We start from the raw sequence: 20,489 nt of genomic DNA, 5'->3' as shown, positions 1-20,489 counted from the left end.
TATTTGAGGTGGGATGTCCTGTACACTATGAATATATATTGTTCCTATTGGTTGATAATTAAAGCTGCTTTGGCCTATAGCAAGACAGAATATAGCTAGGCAGGACACCCAAACAGATATACAGGAGAATAAGGGCAGAGTTGAGAGGAATGCGAGCCAGCCATCAAAGAAGAGAGACACCATGTAGCCACTAAAGGAGTAATATGCCAGAGCACAACCAGTAAGCCACAGCCATGCGGTGATACATAGATTCGTGGAAATGGATTAATTTAATTAAGAGAGCTAGTCAGCAATATGCCTAAGCCATTGGCCAAACAATTACAATTAATATTATGCCTCTTGAGAGGTTATAAGTAGCTGCGGGGACCAGCGGGCAGAGAGAAACCGATCCAGTAGGACTGGGTGAGACAGAGCAGTCTCTATTTACAACTACCACACACAACTCTCTACTACTCTACACACACACTTTCCATGCTCACATATAAATTAAAATTATTATAAGATAAATTTTATTTTCACGTTATTCTAGGGGCCTGCAGATAAAAGCAGAGGAGTGCAGCAAATGCTAATGAAGCAGATCAGACGTATGCACTTCAAGAGGTATAACTCAACTTATTACCTAGCATGTATCTATTTTCTATTCCTGTGTATAAAGAATGTGGTTTCTTCTTACCATTTTCCAGACCAATATGCTCAAAGCATTGAAACTCAGCTCAGTCTATAGTGGATTACTAGGGGTTGTAAGAAGTGCAGGGAGGCAGGACAGTCTCTATAGTGTTAGCTACTGTCCAGACTCCCCTCCACACCCCGGCCACTGTTGTCCTCCCCAATCGCTTTTCTTTACCAATATCTACATTATACAGATATATGCAGAGAAAATTCTGTCAATTTATAACGAACCCTTTATAATTACCTAATATTTAAGAAATACAACTCTACAGGGAGGGGAGCAGAGAAAAACGCAGAGCTCAGTAAAATCAATAAAATTAATAAAATAAAGGAAAAAAAATACAACTCTAAAGTTAGGTGGCATCTAAATGTGAAGATGTCCGACTAATCGTCGCCTTTCCCTTAGCCAAGCTCTGACATCACTGGAGAAGACTGGGGCGCAGACCCCACCTCCCTGCCTAGGAATCACAAGCAGGATGGCGGGAAGGGTGACAACGCAGACAGTGTGGGCTTCGAGCATGGAAGAGGCTCTACCACCTAATGGTTATCTCAAAAGAGAATGGTAACCCTAAAAAATTAGCACTAAAATACATGTGGCCAATAACAGGAAGCAAGTAAGGCATTTTAGAAGGCAACTGCTTTGCAAAACCTTGATGAGAAGATTTTAACCAGGAATTAAATTAAAAATCTGACCATAAAGTTACTCTGTAATATAAATTATATCAGAGAAAATTTAAACCCAGCCAAAAAGAAAATTATGCTTTGATCTGGTACTGAACACTTGCTGCTCTCCCAGAGAGTGAGACGTCTTCAGTAACCTGCATCCATATTGGGTTGCTTACATCTAGCCTCCATGGGCACTCCACATGCATACATACACATTTTTCAAAATTCAAGATGAAATATAAATAGCATATGACTTGTATTCATACACATTAAGTGCACATGAGACTTGAAAGGATCTACAACAGACATCTAGTAAGGTACCTGATCATCCCACTACCCAAGGATGATACCATTTTTGCAAACGCTTGCTCAAGTGGTTTCTCTGATCCCTTGTGGTTCACCTGTAAAAACATTAAAAGCCATGAATTTCTAATCATACAGTGAATGATACCAGGAGATTAACAAGGAAAGGTAAAGCTTTCATTCTGGCACAGAAACACTAAAAAGAAAAGGAGGTCATCTGAACCAACTTTGGAAAAGCAATCAAAGTTTACAGCAACCAACAAAATATCCATCAAGAAAAAGTCACCTTCTAAACTGTAGGAAGTCTCTGAAGCATTTTGTCCTTCCTCCTCCACCATACAGGGTGATGATTTGTGGTAAACAATAGGAATCTTATTTTTAGTTCCCTTCATCAAACCAGTATAATACCAGATCCTATGTTAAATGTAACTATACTCACCTGAAGAACTAAATTATCTCTCCGTTGTGTAACTGAATGAAGGTCCAACAACAATGGACTGATTGTAAAAGCTACACCTGAACTATTAGCCAATGGATACCTGGGGCAAGAGCTTCTTTCTGGATAGAAACATAAAATAGACCACCTAAAGTCTGAACAAACCAAGTGACGCTCTTTAGAAAATAGGGACATTCAAAAGCAGCAGTATATATGAAAGACTTGAGAAAACTATCTCCATACTCGGGTAAGAAACCTGTCTATAAAAATCCTAATACAACAAACATCACCTCCTGTCTTTGGCCTTCAAACATGTGAGTTGTGTCTTTAATCCCTCGCCTCCCCTCTGGTCTGGAGAAATAATTTAGGGTCCGGGCTGGCACCAGACACCGACAATGAAGTCTGCCAAAACATTAGCCAAACATTAAAAAAGAACCTTCAATGAGCATATACAGTGAGGAAAATCTTTGCAAGAGAGTCTGGAAAACTGCATTGCTATGATTTTTAACAATCAAAAAACCAAAACAACAAAACAGAGCACAACTGGCTCTGGCAGGAGAGTGACTGCAGTCACTACATTGTAACAAACCAAGACGCAAATCTTAAGGAAAGTCAGTCATACACAGAAACAGGAGAAAATGGCGTATCCAATATACCAGAATTTAAACAAACAGTGGTAAGAGGGAATTTCATTACCTCAAATGCATATATTAACAAAAAACGGCCGGGCAGTGGTGGCGCACGCCTTTAATCCCAGCACTCGGGAGGCAGAGGCAGGTGGATCTCTGTGAGTTTGAGGCCAGCCTGGTCTACAAGAGCTAGTTCAATGACAGGCTCCAAAACTACAGAGAAACCCTGTCTTGAAAAACAAACAAACAAAACTAGCTATTGGTGGTAGCAACATGTTTTTAATTCCAGCACTCAGTAGGCAGAGGCAGGCAGATCTTTAAGAGTTCAATTACCAGCACCCATACTGGCTTACAACCATCTCTAACTATAGACCCAGGGGGTATACACCTAAAAATAAATAAATATTAAAAATAAAGAAAGAAACAAAAAGCGTCAAATTAATAACCTAACTTTACACACTGAAGAGTTAGGAAAACAACATAAACCCAAACTTTTTAGGCAGAAGAAAAGGAACGATAGGGATTAAAGCAGAAATGAATCTAACAGAGGAGACAACCAAACACTGGTTCCTGAAAAACACTGACAAGCTTGGTTAGAACGAACAAGGAAAAAAGAGAAGATTCGAATTACTAAAACCAATTATGATAATGAGAACACTGCTAATAATTTTTAGAAAAATAATTATAAGAAAATATGACAGATATTCATACCAAAAAAGTGCAACTTAGAGTTGAACAAATTTCTAAAAAATGTAATCTACTAAAGCTCAACTGTGAAGAAACAGAGAACTGGAATAGACAACTGGATGTGGTGGTGGCTAAGACATGCAACACTAGCTACTCGGGAAGCGGGACAGAAGGAGTTCAAAGGTAGCCTAGGCTAAAAGTGAAACCTTGCCTCATCCTCACCATATTCTTCTTCCACAAAAGGAAAATCTAAACAGATCAGTAATTAGGAAGGGGACTGAATCAGTATTAAAGAAAGCCCTAGACCCAATAGCTTCACTAATCAATTTAACGAAAAGTTTAAGGATTTAATAAGACTTAATAAACTCCTTCAAAACCTAAGACAGTATATATGCTCTTTAATTCATTTGTAATAACCAAAGGTAAAAATAATCCAAATGTCTATTAACTTATAAATAAATGTCTTATATGCCTCCAATAAGTTATTATTTAGTCTTTAAATGTAATGCAATTCTAATAAACATAGATGAATCTTTAAAACATTATATTAAATGAAACAAGTAAAACAGAGGACAAATGCTGTGTGAGTCTACCTATATGAGGAACATAGTTCAGAAGAGTCAGAGAGTAAAACAGTCACTAGGAGCGAGGGGAAGGTGGTAAAAGAAAGACCATCTACTAGGATTAGAGCTTCTGTTTGTTTGGTCTGATGAAAAGTTGTAGAAACATTAATTTAAAAATTATTTTCCTGTTAATTATAATTATTTTTGTTATTCCCCCCAAAAACATTCAAACCTACCAGATTAATTATGACTTGCTTTCCATAAATAATTATTTGTGAATCAAAGTGCCTTTGGAAACCATCCATCTAGAAGAGAGATAAAGGTATATAGTTTATTAAACTACATTATATGATTATCATATTTCTTAAAGTACCTCTATAACTATCCCATTTTTTAAGACTTATTATTTATTTTATGTGAGTACTCTATCTGCATGTACAACTGCAAGCCAGAAGAGGGTATCTGATCCCCTAGAGATGGTTGTGAGCCACCATGTGGATGCTGGGAATTAAACTTAGGACCTGGAAGAACAAACAGTCAGTGCTCTTAACCGCTGTGCCATCTCTCCAGCCCCCAACTATCTATTTTTATACTTAAACAAAGCCAGGATGGGGACCATGCTTTCTGGATTATGGAAACACCATGAAGTAGGTGACTGTTATAGGCATTTTAGGCTGCACTACAGTATCGCTATTTGAATTCTGAATGCAACTTTTGACAGATACAGTACATTCCATAAACCTCACTGAGATCTCCTAAGTGGTCCTCTGACCTGTAACATGCTATTTGGGACAGATACACTACATTCCATAAGCCTCACTGAGATCTCCGCAGTGCTCCTCTGACCTGTAACATGTTATTTGAGGCAGTCTGTTCTACAGTCCAGGACACGGGCCTTGAAGATACTGAATTCTGACTTGTGGGGAACAAATATATATTCTATATGCAAATCAAAAAGCCACGTAGGCGCTGTGTGACCAGGGCCCCTCCCCAGGCAAGCTGGGCTCTCACATCACCTCTACCTATCACACAACTTAGGTTCTATTTTAACCAGAGAAAATTTCAGATACATACATGATTTGCTACTTTGTTGATCTGTGGTTTTGGTTTGTACTTTAGATTTGGTCTTTGGGACCAGAAAACAGGTATTGATCCTCGAGTCTAAAAGAAAAGAGAGAAATATGAAAAGAAAGATACACAAAGTAGTTTTCTCAACCTAATTATTGTATGCAGTACAGATATTAACAACTTTGCAAAGAAAACTAAAACAAAAACAATCTACCAGCTACAAAACTCTATATGTACCCTCTTAAATCACTTGTATTGCCAGGTGGGGTGGCATACACCTTTAATCCCCACACTGGGAGGCAGAAATAGGCAGGTCTGATTTCGAGGCCAGCATGGTCTACATAATGAACTCCAGGACAATCATGACTACAGAGACTCTGCCCGGGGGGGGGGGGGGGGGGGGGGGGGGGGAGGGAGAGAGGAGGGGGGGGAGGGGAAGAAGGGGAGGGGGGAGAGGAGACAGAGAGAGAGAGAAAGTTAATTCTTGTTTTATGGAAATATGCTTAAAAACCACTTTCCCTTCCCAGTGTTACACACATAGCACCTGAATAAAGGAAAGTTCTAAATATGTATATTATATAGCTTGGCAATATGAAAAAATAGGAAATTGCTTTACTCATTCTTAAAGGAAATGTATTTATGAACAGCAGAATTTGTTTAGCCACTGACACTCTAGGAAATACTGGGAGACAAGTGGTGAGCAGGACTGAGTAAGGCAGGTAAAGCCAAGTACACTCTATCAGCTCGTGCCTGCATCATCACCTGAGGTAGGATCTAAAGGCTTACACTGGTGAACTGCTGAACCTCCATAAACATCACGCTTCCATCTTCTTTTGGGGGGATTTCATTAAAAAGCAGGAAGTATCCATAGGCAGTGCCAGACTAACACCCCTTTTATTAGCTGCACTTTTTCCACATTGGACACAAAGATAGTATTTTAAAAAGAAGGAAATATTGACCTGGCAGTAAACACATGTAATCCTAGTATTGGGGATGTAAAGGTAGAAGGATCAGGAATTCAAACTCATGTAACCAATTATAAAGTAAGTCTAGGGTCAGCCAGTGCTACATGAGAACCTGTTTCAAAAAAGAGAAGGAAGAGGAAGAGAAAAACAAAGAAAAATAAAAAAGGAAGGGGAAGAAGGAAATTTCAACACGACAGAAAACGAAAATGAAGTAGAAAAGGCCAACTGGATGACCACCAGACACATGCACTTGCCTGCACAAATGAAGCCCTGTTCCCATTGTAGTGCACGATCTGTTCTGTTTCTACAAAGTTAGCTGCATGGCCTTCGGAATCAATTCCTAACATTTGGTATAAAAGACATGTATCAAAAAATCATTAACTCAAGATAACAAGAATTATCAACTTAGTTCACATTAGTGGATAAGTACTCACAAATTAAGTTCAAACAGGCTTAAAGAATAGTTAAAATTCATTTATATAAACATAAAGCTAGTTGATACTTTTCACACTATAATATCCTCAAAAAAACAGTTCCCTCTGGAGAAAAGAAAGTCAAGCATGCCTACAAATCCTATGTTGAAGTTAAAAGCTATCATTTTTTGTGATTACACTAGGTAATAATACTAAATAAAAACTCGGCTAACTGCATCAGTAGTGCTTAGTTGTAACGCAAAGAATCCCTAGAAGATATTTAGTTATCAAATAAAAAATTGTATATGATCCTAAACATCCATGATCGTGAACATGTCCTTGACACCTGGTTTGAGAGCACAGTTTAATGTACTTACCAGAGCCTCCACACTGGTTAGGTCTATCTAAAGTACTTCCTTACTAGCTTGTTTACATTATTTTGTTGTTACTAAGCAAAAAATAATTTCCAAGGTAGTCCTGACCCAGATTACCAGAGAGATTATCGGAAAGAAATCAATGGATTTTTAATTCACCAATATTTAAAACATTCTTTTTCTCTGACATATTTCTACAATAAAGTACTTTGAGTTATTGTGATCAGTATATCTGTAATTATGCATTAGTAGATCATCAGAAGGAAGCAAATTTACTGAGCTCACTAGCAATGGTATGACTTCTGAATGCCAAATGACTTTCAGAAGCACAGGCTACCTTTGTTTCTTTCTGTGGTGGTTTGAACATGAATGGCCCCCTAGACTCTTATTAGGGGGTGACACTACTTGAGAAGGAGTAGGTATGACCTTGTTGAAGTACCTATGGCCTTCTTGGAAGAATTGTGTCACTGGGAGGATGGGCTTTGGAGTTTCAAAAGCCCTAGCCAGTCCCAGTGTCTCTTCTCTTCCTTCTGCCTGCAAATCTGGATGTATACCTCTCAATTACTCTCCAGGACCATGTCTGCTTGAGTCCATGATGTAATGGACTAAACCTTTGAAACTGTAAGCCAGCCCCAACTAAATGTTTTCTTTTTATAAGAGTTGCTGTGGTCATAGTGTCTCTTCACAGCAAGAGAACACTGAGGAAGACATCTTACATAATCCCCAAAAGGAACAAGATACAGTATTTTAAAAAGAGGAAGATGTGACAGAAAGGAAAGCGGGAAGAAGGGAGATACATTATGAAAAGATTTCTAAAATGTATTAATTTCTTAAGAAACCAAGATGTAGGAGAACATGTATAAAATATAACCACTGTTTATAAAAGGAAGAAAACATACCTGAATTAATATAAAAAGTTACAGGGTAGAATAAATAAGAAACTGATATCTGGTTATCTGGCAGAGGAGTAAGAACCAAGCAGATTAGATGAGAAATTTCTATAATTTAAAAAATAAAATTCATAGTGAGGCAGTGGTGATGCATGCTGTTAGTCCCAGCACTCTGGAGGCAGAGGCAGGCAAACCTCTGTGAGTTCAAGGCCAGCCTGGTTTACAGAGTTAAGATCCAGGGCAGCCAGGCTACATAGAGAAACCCTGTCTTGAAAAACAAAACAAAACAAAAATATTTAAAATATGTATTCAATGCTTAATAATCCAAGGAGATGTTAACTATAATTTGGTTGAAGCCATTATTAGTAGCTTTTTCCCAATGCTATTATACCATCTGTAGTAAGGTTAGATATTCTCTATATAACTCTGAGCTCAAAATTACAATTTTTTTTAAACAGGATTTTATTCTGATATATTATGGTTGAAAGCAAAACAAATGCTGGGGAATCTTCATATTTACAATAACTATTTGGTTTGAGCAAATTAGCATATTTTTAGTGTAGTAGCCTACAGAATGTTAAAAATGTAAATAAACATTCTATAAACTGAAGTCATGAAATAAAATGGTTACATATATATATATATACATACACACACATATATATACACACACACACACACACACACACAAAGAGACCAAGAATACCTACTAATTATTATAATGAGGGCAAAAATCATTAGAAGAGGTATCAAATAACACAATATATAAAAGGTCACAGGTAAGTTAATTAAGGCAGACATTAAACAAAAGAAGATATGGCCCAGTCATGTGACAGGAAATGATTCTTACCTCTTACATAATATCGCACACCAGCTCTGAAACAACTCCTTCTGGAGATGAGAATCCAATCAAAATATTTTCCATTAATAGAACATGAGTGCATAGTAATAACTTAACTATATTAAGAAAAATGTAATGTAGGAATAGTTCTAGATTCAATACAACTCTATTTACTATAATAGGAATGAAAAGTCTTTAGGAGGAAAAAGACAGGATATACAAGTCTTTCTGGTTCTTCATGATTATTCCCAAATCATTAGTATCTTCATTTCCAACTGTGAAGTTTGTCAAGTCAGTTCTCCTACACTGACACACGTACAGAATATTTAAGAACTTTGCTAGTGTGTCTATTTAATTTTTTTCCTTTCCCTGATATCTTCAACTACTTTCTAAAAGTTTAGAACTAGGTAGGTGTCAATGATCACCAAAAACCCTATTCTGAATGAAAATCAGGAATCTGAAAGAAATTAACCTTCAAATTAAAAAATGGAAAACAGAGTAGGAATTAGGAACATAACTCAGCCCTGGGTTCAGTCCCTTGCACTGCAAAAAGTAATTACTTAAAAGTTAAATGAAGAAAAAAAGCTATTGCAGTTAAGGAAAAATATGAACTATAGCTGGGCAGTAGTGGTGCATGCCTTTCCCAGCACTTGGGAGACAGAAGCAGAGGCAGATCTCCCTCAGTTCAAGGGCAACCTGGTCTACAGAGTGAGTTCCAGGATAGTCAGGTCAGGGCTACACAGAAAACTGTGTCTCTAAAAACAAACAAAAATATAAAATATACCGTATGTATAATTATAGTTGGCATACGAAGATTTACAGATTGAAATAAACTTTTTAACTGCTTTGTCTCTGGAATGTAAAAAATAAGCATAAAATGGGAAAAAAATTAAAGCAAAAACATGTAAAGTGGTAGAGTGCTTTCTAGCAGGCATGCAGCCCTGGGAGTTGGTCCCCGGCATGATATAAAGTCAGATGTGCACGCGATTTCAGCACTCAGAGGTAGAAGTGCAGAGTCAAGGTCAGCCTGGGATTTCTCCAAACCTTTCCTTCAATACTAGTCACTGAACTGTACAATTAAAACTGACTAAAATGGTGGCTTAGCCAGGCGGTGGTGGTGGTGGTGTCCGCCTTTAATCCCAACACTCGGGAGGCAGAGACAAGCGAATCTCTGTGAGTTCGAGGCCAGCCTGGTCGACAGAGCAAGTTCCAGGACAAGCCCCAAAGCTACAGAGAAACCCTGTCTCAAAAAAACAAAACAAAACAAACAAAAAAACAAACAAACAAAAACAAAAAATAAATAAAATGGTGTCTTGGCTTTTAAGCCAAATCTATCTGATCAAAATAAAATCCACCTCTGAAGCATGCTGAGCTCACTCTGTCCGGCTCTATTACTGCCATTGAGAAAGGGACCTGCTGTGGAACAATCTTTGTACATTGTAAATATGTATTACTCTCACTGGTTAATAAAGAACTGACGGGGCTATAGCTGGGCATGAAGAGACTGAGCAGGAGAGCCAGACTAGGAGAACTCTGGGAAGATGAAGGGCAGGGTTAGAAAAGTCGCCAGGAGATGCTGGAGGACAGGTAAAGCCACAAGCCATGTGGCAGCATATAGACTAACAGAAAGAAATGGGTTAAGTTGTTTTAAGAGTTAGTTATTAGGGGGAAGGTGGAGGAAATAGAAGGAGGGGAGGGAGTAGGAACTGGGATTGGTATATAAAATGAAAACAGGTAGTTTTTTTAAAAAAAAAAAAAGAAAGAAAGAAAAGAGCTAGTTGTTACTAAGCCTGAACTATCACCTGAGCATTTATAATTAATATTATGCCTCCATGTCAGTTATCTGGGAGCTGGCAGATGGGAGAGGAAAGTGTGCCGACACAGACTACGCACTTCACTCCTTTGCTTGGTTTTCTAGTTTTGCCACTAAACAATATATTTATTCTGAACGGCTTTCTACTTTTTTGCATGAAAAGCATCACAGTGTTGCTGTGGGACAATGATCTGTTAGCCTGTCACTTGTATTATTTTTCATAAAATGCTGATTGGCCAGTAGCCAGGCAGGAAGTATAAGTGGGGTGACCAGGCAGGAAGTAAAGGCAGGGCAAGGAGAATTCTGGGAAGAAGATGCATTCTTCAGTCGTGACCTAGCCTCAGAGCTTCCTCTGATTGCCTCACCAAAAAAGGTACTAAGCCATGTGGCTAACTCAGACAAGAATTATAGGCTAATGTAAGATATCAGAATTAGTTAATAAGAAGCCCGAGCTCATGGGCCAACCAGTTTAAAACTAATGTAGACCTCTGTATGATTCTTTGGGAATTAAACCTCAGTCAACACAATGTAAGCATTCCTGTGGCCTTGCATTCTCTGTATGATTGAGGCTAATTCGCCTCTAGTTATTTAATTATCCTCTGTTAACCTTCCAGCCTCAGCTTACACAGGGCTGAGAGTACAGGCATGCACCACCAAAACAGAAAGGATAAACTAGTTCATTTGTCCATTCGACAGACATACAAGTTGTTTCTGGATTCTGCTCTCATAACCAGTTTCGACAAACATTTCTTTGTGTGAGCCTGTGGACATGGATCAAATCATACTCACCATCTGATACTATCAAGAAATGTCAATGGACTTGAGAATTATTTTAGCTATCCACTTTACCAACTCCTGATATTGTCAAGTTTATCCAACTCATGGAGGAATTACGAGGATAACAAGTTTTATTGTTACACTGGCCATATCATTTATTTTTGCTCATCTGTTTGGGTTTTCCCTGTTTGCTATATGTAACATCTTTTTCCTAATAAAATTTGATTCATTCATCATAAAGCATAATAAAATAATTCATGAGCCTATCTAACTTCAGAATATAACCAAGTCTCAATTTACCCATTTCTTCTCCTTTCTAGCCAGTTGAATTTATATCCAGAATTAACTTTTAACAAGTGTGTGGCAACCATTCTCGTCTTTCCAGTTTCTATACTTATAATCACCATTTACAAAATAAAAAAGCGGGGCTGGAGAGATGGCTCAGAGGTTAAGAGCATTGCCTGCTCTTCCAAAGGTCCTGAGTTTGATTCCCAGCAACCACATGGTGGCTCACAACCATCTGTAATGGGGTCTGGTGCCCTCTTCTGGCCTGCAGGCATACACACAGACAGAATATTGCATACATAATAAATAAATAAATAAATAAATAAATAAATAAATAAATAAATATTTTAAAAAATAAAAAAGCTTGCATTTGAGCTTTATGACACCACATCACAGCTTCTAAAGCTGTCATCCCCCCCCCGCCCCGAGCAATTTATTCTTTAGAGTTGTTTGTAATCTGTAAAGGACCAGACCATGAAAACCTAATTCCTCTACTCTGTGGGGCTCACTATTTTGTCATAAAGTGCTGTTATTAACATTCTCTTAAATAATTACTGGTATGAATACATTGGGAATTCCTACAGGAAGCACTGGCAAACGCGCAAAGATCAGCGGAAACCGCTGATCCATCGCTGCCACCTGTCACCACCACACTCATTGATGGTTCCCCAGCTCCCAAGTTACTTCCTTCAAAAATCACAGCAACAGAGAAGATTCCAAGGCAGTCTTATTTCACTTGCTTGCCCAAACTATTCTGAGGCAGGACACAAGGATAAAATACATAGCCTGCTGCTAGAGAGTTAAGTCTGGCAGAAAAGATGACTGACTTCATGACTCATTTCCCTCTGATTACAAAGAGTATGTATGTATGCATGCAAAAACACACCAACCATCAAAATGAGATAACTTTTGAAAAATGAATGATTTCACTACTCTTTATCCAGAGTTAGACCCAGATCCCAACCCCATACTCTGCAGGAGGCCCACTCCACACACTACTAGATTTCCACCACTCCATGGCAAACAACATTGTTTCATGTTTCACTGAAAAAGCAATACCTAGATGCTCCTATGACATTATTACCCACCCAACCCGCAGCCAGGCCAGAATTCCCTCTTTGCTCACACACTCAGATCCTCACTCCAGTAAACACCCTTGCCACCGCCAACTTCTCTAAAACCTTTCTTAGCAGAATTAGTTAATTTCCTCATTTGGAGAGGGAGGACAGGAGCAGGAAAATAACCTCCTTCCTGAAGTCATATTTAACCACTAGCATGTCTCAGTTGACACCTCTTAGAAACAGTCTTCACTTGGTCCCAGGGTATTACTTTCACTTGCTTTTCCTTCCCTAAAATCTGTCCTTCCAGTTCACTCACTGTGGTTCATTTTTAGAAGTTCTTTCTTCTAAGGCCTACAGTACATGGCTCTATCATTTTCTGATGATGCAGAAACTCTTTCCAATATTACATCTCTCCCTCTTTAGACTGAGTGTCTCCACTCCTCCCTTTAATAATCTCATCACATTTCATGCATTGAAATGCCATCTTGGCGCTGATGAGATGGCTCAGTGGACAAAGGCACATGTCGCCAAGTCTGAAGATTTAAATTCAATCAATACCTAGAAGCCACAAGGTGGAAGAAGAGAGCAGACTCCTGATAGTTGTCCTCTGCCCTCCACAAGTGTGCCCATGCACACACAAACTCAATAGATGCTGTAAGAAATAAAGAAATGCCATCTACCCTGAATCTGTAAGGCCAGAGAGATGACTCAAATGGGTTAAGGTACTTGCTATCAAGCCTACAAGGAGCTCAATCCTCAGGACCCAAAAGGCAAAAAAAAAAAAAGAACCTGGTCCCTGAAGTTGTCCTTTGAACTCTATACATGCATCGCAAGGAGTATGCCATCTCACATACATCTCTATTAATCTGGTTCCTCCCTCCTCCCTCACATCTTCAATGGCCTGTTAAGAAATGCTGAGCTTCTCAAATGAACGATACTTTTCTCCTTCCCTCCTAGCTTCAGGCTTTCCCATCTCAATGAATGGTTTTCTTCCACTTAACATGACAAGAACCTTACAGTTACACCAATCTTTCATATTCTGTATAGAATAAGAAAACCAAAGTTACCTACCTGACAATATAGAGAGCTTCCTGATTCTTGGAAAACTCACCTCTCACTGGCCATGACCTTGTCTCGCTCACACCTGGCCTACTGACAGAGTGGTACTATGTTATGCCAATCTTCTGCTCAACCTCTACTCTCCCAAAGCTTTTCATCACATGTGAAGTAAAAGTTGCAGCCATCTCCTGGATTAAGAGTCTCATGAACACATCTCCTCCGATCTATACTATACTCCACTCAGATGTACTTGATCTCTCTATAAATATAAGACCTAGAAATACATTCCTAGTTAACAAACTACATTAAACAAAAGTCCATTTTAAGCTTTAAATTCAACAGTAAATAGGTAAGTTAATTATAAAGCTGCCTAGAGAACAAGTCTATGATCTTAGTTGAATACTGCTGCATGATATTTTATCACACTGTGTGTACATGTGCCACTGTTTTATCTTGCCTGCCTAAGGCACCTGACTGGTTTAATAAAGAGCCGAATGGCCAACAGCTAGGCAGGAGAGGTTAGGCGGGACTTCCAGGCAGAGAATGGAAATCAGGATGAATCTAGGCATGTGGGAGACACCAGCAAGACACAGAGGCTGCTGGACATACAGAATGGAGGAAAGGTAAAAGGTCACAGGGCAGAACATAGATTAACAGAAGCAGGTTAATTAAGATATAAGAGCTGGTTGGGAACAAGCCTAAGTTAAAGGCCAGGCTTTCATCATTAATAGTAAGTCTCCATGTCATTTTTTGTGAGTTGGCGGCCCCAAAAAAAGTCTGTCTAAAGGAAAGGAAGACAGGAGAGGAAAGAGGAGCAAAGGAGGAGGGAAGGGAGAAGAGAGGGGAGTCAGACAGGGAATGAAGACAACAGACTAAACAAGAGCTTTATGCTGAGATTTTTCTGATTTATTTCCTCAATTACTTCTCTTAATAATATAAAAATTTTATAGTAGCTAATGAATCAAAAAATCCAAGTGCTAGGTCAATAAACTTCATTGCTGTGCTCGACACAAAGATGCCAGTTCATACACAGGGTCCTGACTGCACCTTCTTCAGGAGCCCCTTCACTGGGAGTTCCTGTTTTACAGTAGTATCTACAATTAGATAAACAACACTTGTTTTGTATTTATACTTTGACTCTCCCTAAGTGTTATTCTTTATATTTCTATTTTCATATTTCTATCATTCTTGAAATTATACTTAAAATTTATAATAATTTAAATAAGTAATTTAAAATAATTTACTTCTCTTCAAGTTGTTGATCACTGATGTTCTTAAATCTGATTTTTTTTAAACACTAAGGAAAAGCATCATTTAAATAGGCTCACTCTACTCTTCTGTAATTCACTGCTATAAGATACCTCTAAACTGGCAAGATGCAGTTACACACCTTCCTTTAAAAGCCACCAGCCCCAAATTCCTGAGCAAAAATAACTTACTCTGAGAGGAAATAACCTAAAAGGGGGAGGAGGTTTCAGACTATGCAAAGATTTTACATCTATACGTTAACAGCAATTTCTAATTCTGAAATACTCATCTCACATCACATTTGAGACTGCATCTGTCTTAAGATTTAAATGTTTTAGCTGGGCAGTGGTGGCGCACGCCTTTAATCCCATACTCAGGAGGCAGAGGCAAGCGGATCTCTGTGAGTTCGAGACCAGCCTGGCCTACAAGAGCTAGTTCCAGGACATGCTCCAAAGCTACAGAGAAACCCTGATTCGAAAAATAAAAAAAAAAATTAATGTTTTTAACATTTAAACATGTAAATAACTTGAAATTTAAACAAAAACTATAGAAAATAAGATGCAAAAATTTCAGATAAGGATACAGCCATGTAACACTGGAAGAGCAAACCGATGGACCTAAAAAGAAGATACGCAATGCACTTAGAATCACCACACCTTAAATAATAAGCCGTGTAAGACATATTTACACACAAGCAGTAACACACAAACATAACCATGCAGTGAGAGTACATGTAACTTCTAAGGTTAGGGAAATGTCTGTAATGTTGTAGGTAAGAAGGCACAGCAATCACTGGGTTTAAACGGTCACACATGAACACTAGTAAAACTATATGAAGTTGCAGACTCCTTCTTAGTCTTTGCCTATAACTCTTCTACTTCTAGAAAATAACCAACCAGGCTAATGATCTGCAATGCCAACTACTAAAAATAAATAAATAAAATATTCTGGAAATGGCAGAAAACAAATCACTTCTACAAATCTAAGTGCCTTGGCTCACACCTCATTTGTACAACACAGGATGAAGGTTGGTGGTGAGGTAGGGGAGTGTCCACCTGGCCTGGGGAGTGTGAGCAAGAACTCCTGGACAGAAGCCGTGCTTGCAGAGGTGACCAATGAGAACTGCAGTCCCATGGAGACTGGAAATGCTGCAGGTTCAGAAGTTGGTTACCTTGTCTTGGGCTAGTCCTAGTCTCTAGAACAGCCATCCTTGCCCACCTCTGTGTCAGAACTGACATTCTATGATTAATAGATTTAAAAAAAGAATCTTTTGGAATTCATTAACTTAGCAGATCATTAGATTCCACTAACTTAAAAGCTAAGAATGTCATCAGATAGCATCTTGGGCCTATAAAAAGCTTCCTTCCCATCTTGCTGTAACAGCCCCTTTGAGGTATACATCAATGTATTTTAAACTTGAGATTTGATTTATGACTTCCACTGTTCTGTAAAACTATAAAAACTTCAAACTTCTTCCACACTGAAACATGGAATTGGAGTTAACCTAAATCTGTGTTCCTACGCCATGGTCATTCAAAATGGCTCCAGAATAAATCTCGAACTTCCTTTAAGATGAGAGCTGTGGTTTTCGCAAGGACAGGACTATGGCCCTAGTCCTTCCTTCTACATTATTCAGTCAGTACAATTCATTCTAGCTGTCTCCGAGAAAGTAATTCATTCATAAATATTACAGTTTGTACCTTCAGTGCCCCTAATAGCTTGTGTTTTAAAAAGCTTGGCACCAGAGAAGTTCTTGAAATTTAGAAGGTACAGTCTAGTAGAAGGAATGAGGGTCATTAAAAACTGACCTTTATGAAGGTACTATACCTTAGCCTAGCTCTCTTTGTTGACTAGCTACCATAAAGTGAGCAGTTTGCTCCATCAATGTTCTCCTGACTAAAGACCAAAAGGCAAGGGAGTCGTCAGACAACGAACTGAAAATTCTGAAAGCCCTGAAGCCTAAACACGCTCGCTGTGTCAGGAAGCTAACACATAGATTAGACTTCTACATAGAGCAGTAAGAGAAGGCAAGAACAGCCAAGTGTGTGTGTTACAGTTGATTAGAATTATTTACCCACTCCCTAGAGAGTGGTTACTCATTTTAACACATGCAAATACGTATTACAATAAGAAAGCAAATTTGAATAGGAGTCCATTACCTCTGGCTGAGCAGACAATTCTCTGAGCAGATGCCCATTCCATACAAACCGCTGATCTGCCTGAAAGAAGTTTTGAAACTTATTGAAATACCTCCAGCCACAGTAAGTGTCCCCAGATGGAAAACTACACTCATCAATGTCTCCACCTGGTGACTAACACGACTTTCTCTGACATGTCCAAACAGGATACACCTCACTTCAAATCTGCTCCTCTTCTCCCCAGGAATCCTGTCTGCCTCATCACACAGGTATCTTCTTCCGCCTTTCTAGATAATCACTGGCCAAGAACTAAATCTCTTTCAGGTCTACACGAATTTCTCCATCTCCACTACCACCACCCAAGGACAATACCTGACCCAGCATAGCTTCTGCACGGCTACTTGCCCTCCATCTTGACCCCACTCATGCCTGACCTCCTCCAAGATAAAGGAGTTCTACACATGTCCTTTCTGCTGTCTTCTCAGTTAGTTCTTCAGTGACTGCCACCTCAGAGCCACCCCTTGCTTGGTCTCCCTGTAGATCTGGTAGCTGCTATTTAAAGGTCTGATCTCCCCTCTGACAAGCTGACAGTTCATCTCAAGTGCAGAGGAACCTAGGTTTACTCAGTTCAACACATGGACTAAGTAGATGGCACCTTGTTGAGCCATACTTCTCCCTCCTCACACCCAAGGCCATAGGAAATGAGCTATGGTGTCATGACCAGTGGAATATCACATCTTTTAGTTTGTTTCCAGTTGGTTTGTGCTACTCCTACTAAGTGGTTATCATTGCATAATGCACTCCAAAGCAACCTTCCTTGGAATAGCTGTCCCTGGCACTCCCAGGCAGAATTAGACTCTCCTTCTTAGAGGATCCCACTAAATTTTGATCCCTCTCTCCAGTGGAAGTCATCTCTGCTTGTGAATTCATGTACTATCTCTCTAAGTATATTGAAGGCTTTTCCCATAGTACAGGGGCTTCCAGTTTTCATTTTGGGCCCCCACTAAGTAGTACATGCCTGGCATACAACAGGCACAGGGAGAGAAGTTTGATAAACATGCAAGGAGTGTAGCAATCCATCTTAAAAGCAGTCTCTTTTGTTTAAATGCTAAATTCCTTGATTACTTACCTTATATCTAAATCAACATACAATTTTATTTGATTAGAATGTAAAATCTTAACCCCAAATAGCTAAAGAACTAAAATATTAAATTAGTGAAATTTATGACTTTCACTAGTCAAAATAGTCTATTAGTGGCAATGTCATACAGACAGCAACCTTTAAAATTCTGTATGCCCTTAAACATGCCCATGGCTTATTAATTAAAGAAAAATAATAAAGGCAGGAATAGGGATATGGCTCAGTGACAGAATATGTCCTAATATGCATGAAGTCCTTGGTTTAAGCTCTAGCACCACACACACAAAATAAAATAAAAACAGATCAATAAAATCAAGGCAGCAAAAAGCCATACCCCTTGCAACAGAAACACAGTTGAGGTCACTTAAAACCTAGTATTAAAAGTACACTCATATAAGTTAAACCTATGGCACAGGCCTAGCAATCCCACCAGAAGTCTGAAACAAAAGGATTCAAACATCAAGGCCTTCTTGGACTACATAATGAGTTCAAGGCCAACCTGGGCAACTCAGTAAGACCTGGTGCTAGAGTATGAAATGAGTGTAAGAGCACCCTTCTACCTTCATAACTGGCTCAAATACTTAAATTGCTGTCTCTTCTTTTTTTAAAAAAAAAATCACAATTGACTGGCCATTACCTATTAAAACACTGATCTTTTTTTATAAGCTTAATTATGTTGCTAATAGCACTGAACTAAGAGCAATGAAATCACAAATGAGTATGATACAAAACAAGCCTGAAGACTTGTCCCCCACATTTACACTGAATAGCCTGGTAATACTTACAAACTCTAGGTTAGGATGCAGTTCAGTGGTAGAGTGCGTGCCTGGCACATGCAAAGCCCTGGGTTCAAACTTAATCACTGTATTATGTGTACACACACATTCTGAAAGGTTCTCACCTGATCATCTATGTTTGTTTCTACTAGATTCTCGGGTATCTACCCCAATTTATCTCAATCTTGGCTGTGTATATATACAAAGCAGGGCCGTCAGCGAGCCCTATAACAGACATTTGGTATATGGTATGTTTTCAAAGCTTTACGTATGATTCTAATACAGTCAAGAGTAAGAGAAATCAAAACAGGATGGGAGATATGGTTTAATGGACGGGTGCTTGCCTAGTACATGAGGCCCTGAATTTATCACCAGAACTGGGAAGTGGGGGATAGGAAAAAAAAAATAAACCCATAAATTTTTATAGGTATAAGGGACATGCCTCTTTTAAAAACAACTAAAATAAATTAAGCTACCTGAAGATCCAGCTTACCCTTTCCAAGAGACTCATTTCTTGAAATTCTGGACTTGTGTTAGACAGCCGTTGCAAAGTATGGGTCAAGTCATATGTTGTTGAAAAGTAAAATCCATCCATACTCAACACATGGTTTAGCATTGCTAGGAAAGTTTTATTATCTTGTAACTGCAAAGATGAAAAGAAAGAGTTCAATACTGGTCACAGTTGAAAAGACAATCTGTCAGCATGAGAAGGCAGCAAAATTAAAAACATGTATTCCAGCTCCATTAAGTGTCACTGACATAAGCACCTGAACAGAGATGGGAATAGTCTATAAACACTATAGGTATTAAACTCACTTGGTATAGGTATAGCCTCCTCCCTTTGGTATCTCCACAACTATCACTCTAAAGCACAAGAGTTGGGGTTTTGTTTTTCAAGACAGGGTTTCTCTGTGTAGCCTGGGCTGTCCTGGAACGCATTCTGTATCCCAGACTGGCCTTGAATTCAGAGATCCTCCTATTGCTGCCTCTGGAGTGCTGGGGTTAAAAGTGTGTACACCGCCTGGCCAGAAGAGTTTTTTAAGAAAACACCACCACCAGATGTGAGGGCAATCTGGCTGTGTTATCTGTCACCCCACTGATCGCCAGAGTTGATTCAGCTAATCCTGCTGGCTAGGCAGGTGTCCCCTTCCTCCTTCACTATTCCATGTGCATCCCTCCTGAAGCTGCACACACACTCAGTTGAAGAGGTAGAATTTCCCCAATAGAGGAGGACCGGTGTTTGGTCAAGGGTATACGAGTAGCTGCGCTCCCCTGCTCTCAAGAAAACACTACCACCTTAGGATACAGCACTACTTCCCAGACTCTGTCCTTCACTGCCCACCCTGTTTGGGTCTACCATCATTATCCTCATTAGCAAATCAAACAAACAAATCAAGAGATGGGCATTATCCTCACTTTCAGAAAAACTCACTGATTTGGGCTGGATAGGAAATAGTCATTTTTCATTTAAACAAAGATTATAAAGCCTATTAAAAGGAGTATTTCCTTTATTTTAGAATAATAATTTTAGCTGGCTTTCCCAGTTAAAAACAATATTGACATTTTTAAAAAATAAATTTGTTCCAAAAACAAAAACATTGTCAAGGTTTGATAATGTTTAGTAGTTATTAAATGATTAACATGTAAACATATACATTACAAATGCATATATATTTTTTAATTTAAG

The 20,489-nt window shown here is 38.8% G+C and overlaps 1 protein-coding gene across 1 annotated transcript in view; it reads right to left on the bottom strand.

Moving 5' to 3' along the window:
- The window catches only part of Sacm1l (SAC1 like phosphatidylinositide phosphatase), a 38,833-nt gene that overhangs the window by 12,498 nt on the left and 5,846 nt on the right, over positions 1-20,489 (bottom strand). The window contains exons 3-10 of the mRNA XM_038322372.1: positions 19,296-19,448; positions 16,907-16,966; positions 15,331-15,364; positions 8,514-8,615; positions 6,241-6,326; positions 5,028-5,114; positions 4,190-4,258; positions 1,657-1,736 (exon numbers count right to left, since the gene is read on the bottom strand). Coding sequence (XP_038178300.1) covers positions 1,657-1,736; positions 4,190-4,258; positions 5,028-5,114; positions 6,241-6,326; positions 8,514-8,615; positions 15,331-15,364; positions 16,907-16,966; positions 19,296-19,448 — 671 coding nt within the window. The remainder of the gene's footprint in view (positions 1-1,656; positions 1,737-4,189; positions 4,259-5,027; positions 5,115-6,240; positions 6,327-8,513; positions 8,616-15,330; positions 15,365-16,906; positions 16,967-19,295; positions 19,449-20,489) is intronic.

This window comes from Arvicola amphibius, chromosome 3 (assembly GCF_903992535.2).
Source record: "Arvicola amphibius chromosome 3, mArvAmp1.2, whole genome shotgun sequence".
Lineage (NCBI taxonomy): Eukaryota > Metazoa > Chordata > Mammalia > Rodentia > Cricetidae > Arvicola > Arvicola amphibius.
Note: the sequence above shows the minus strand (reverse complement) of the source record. Positions and strands in the feature narration are given on the sequence as shown.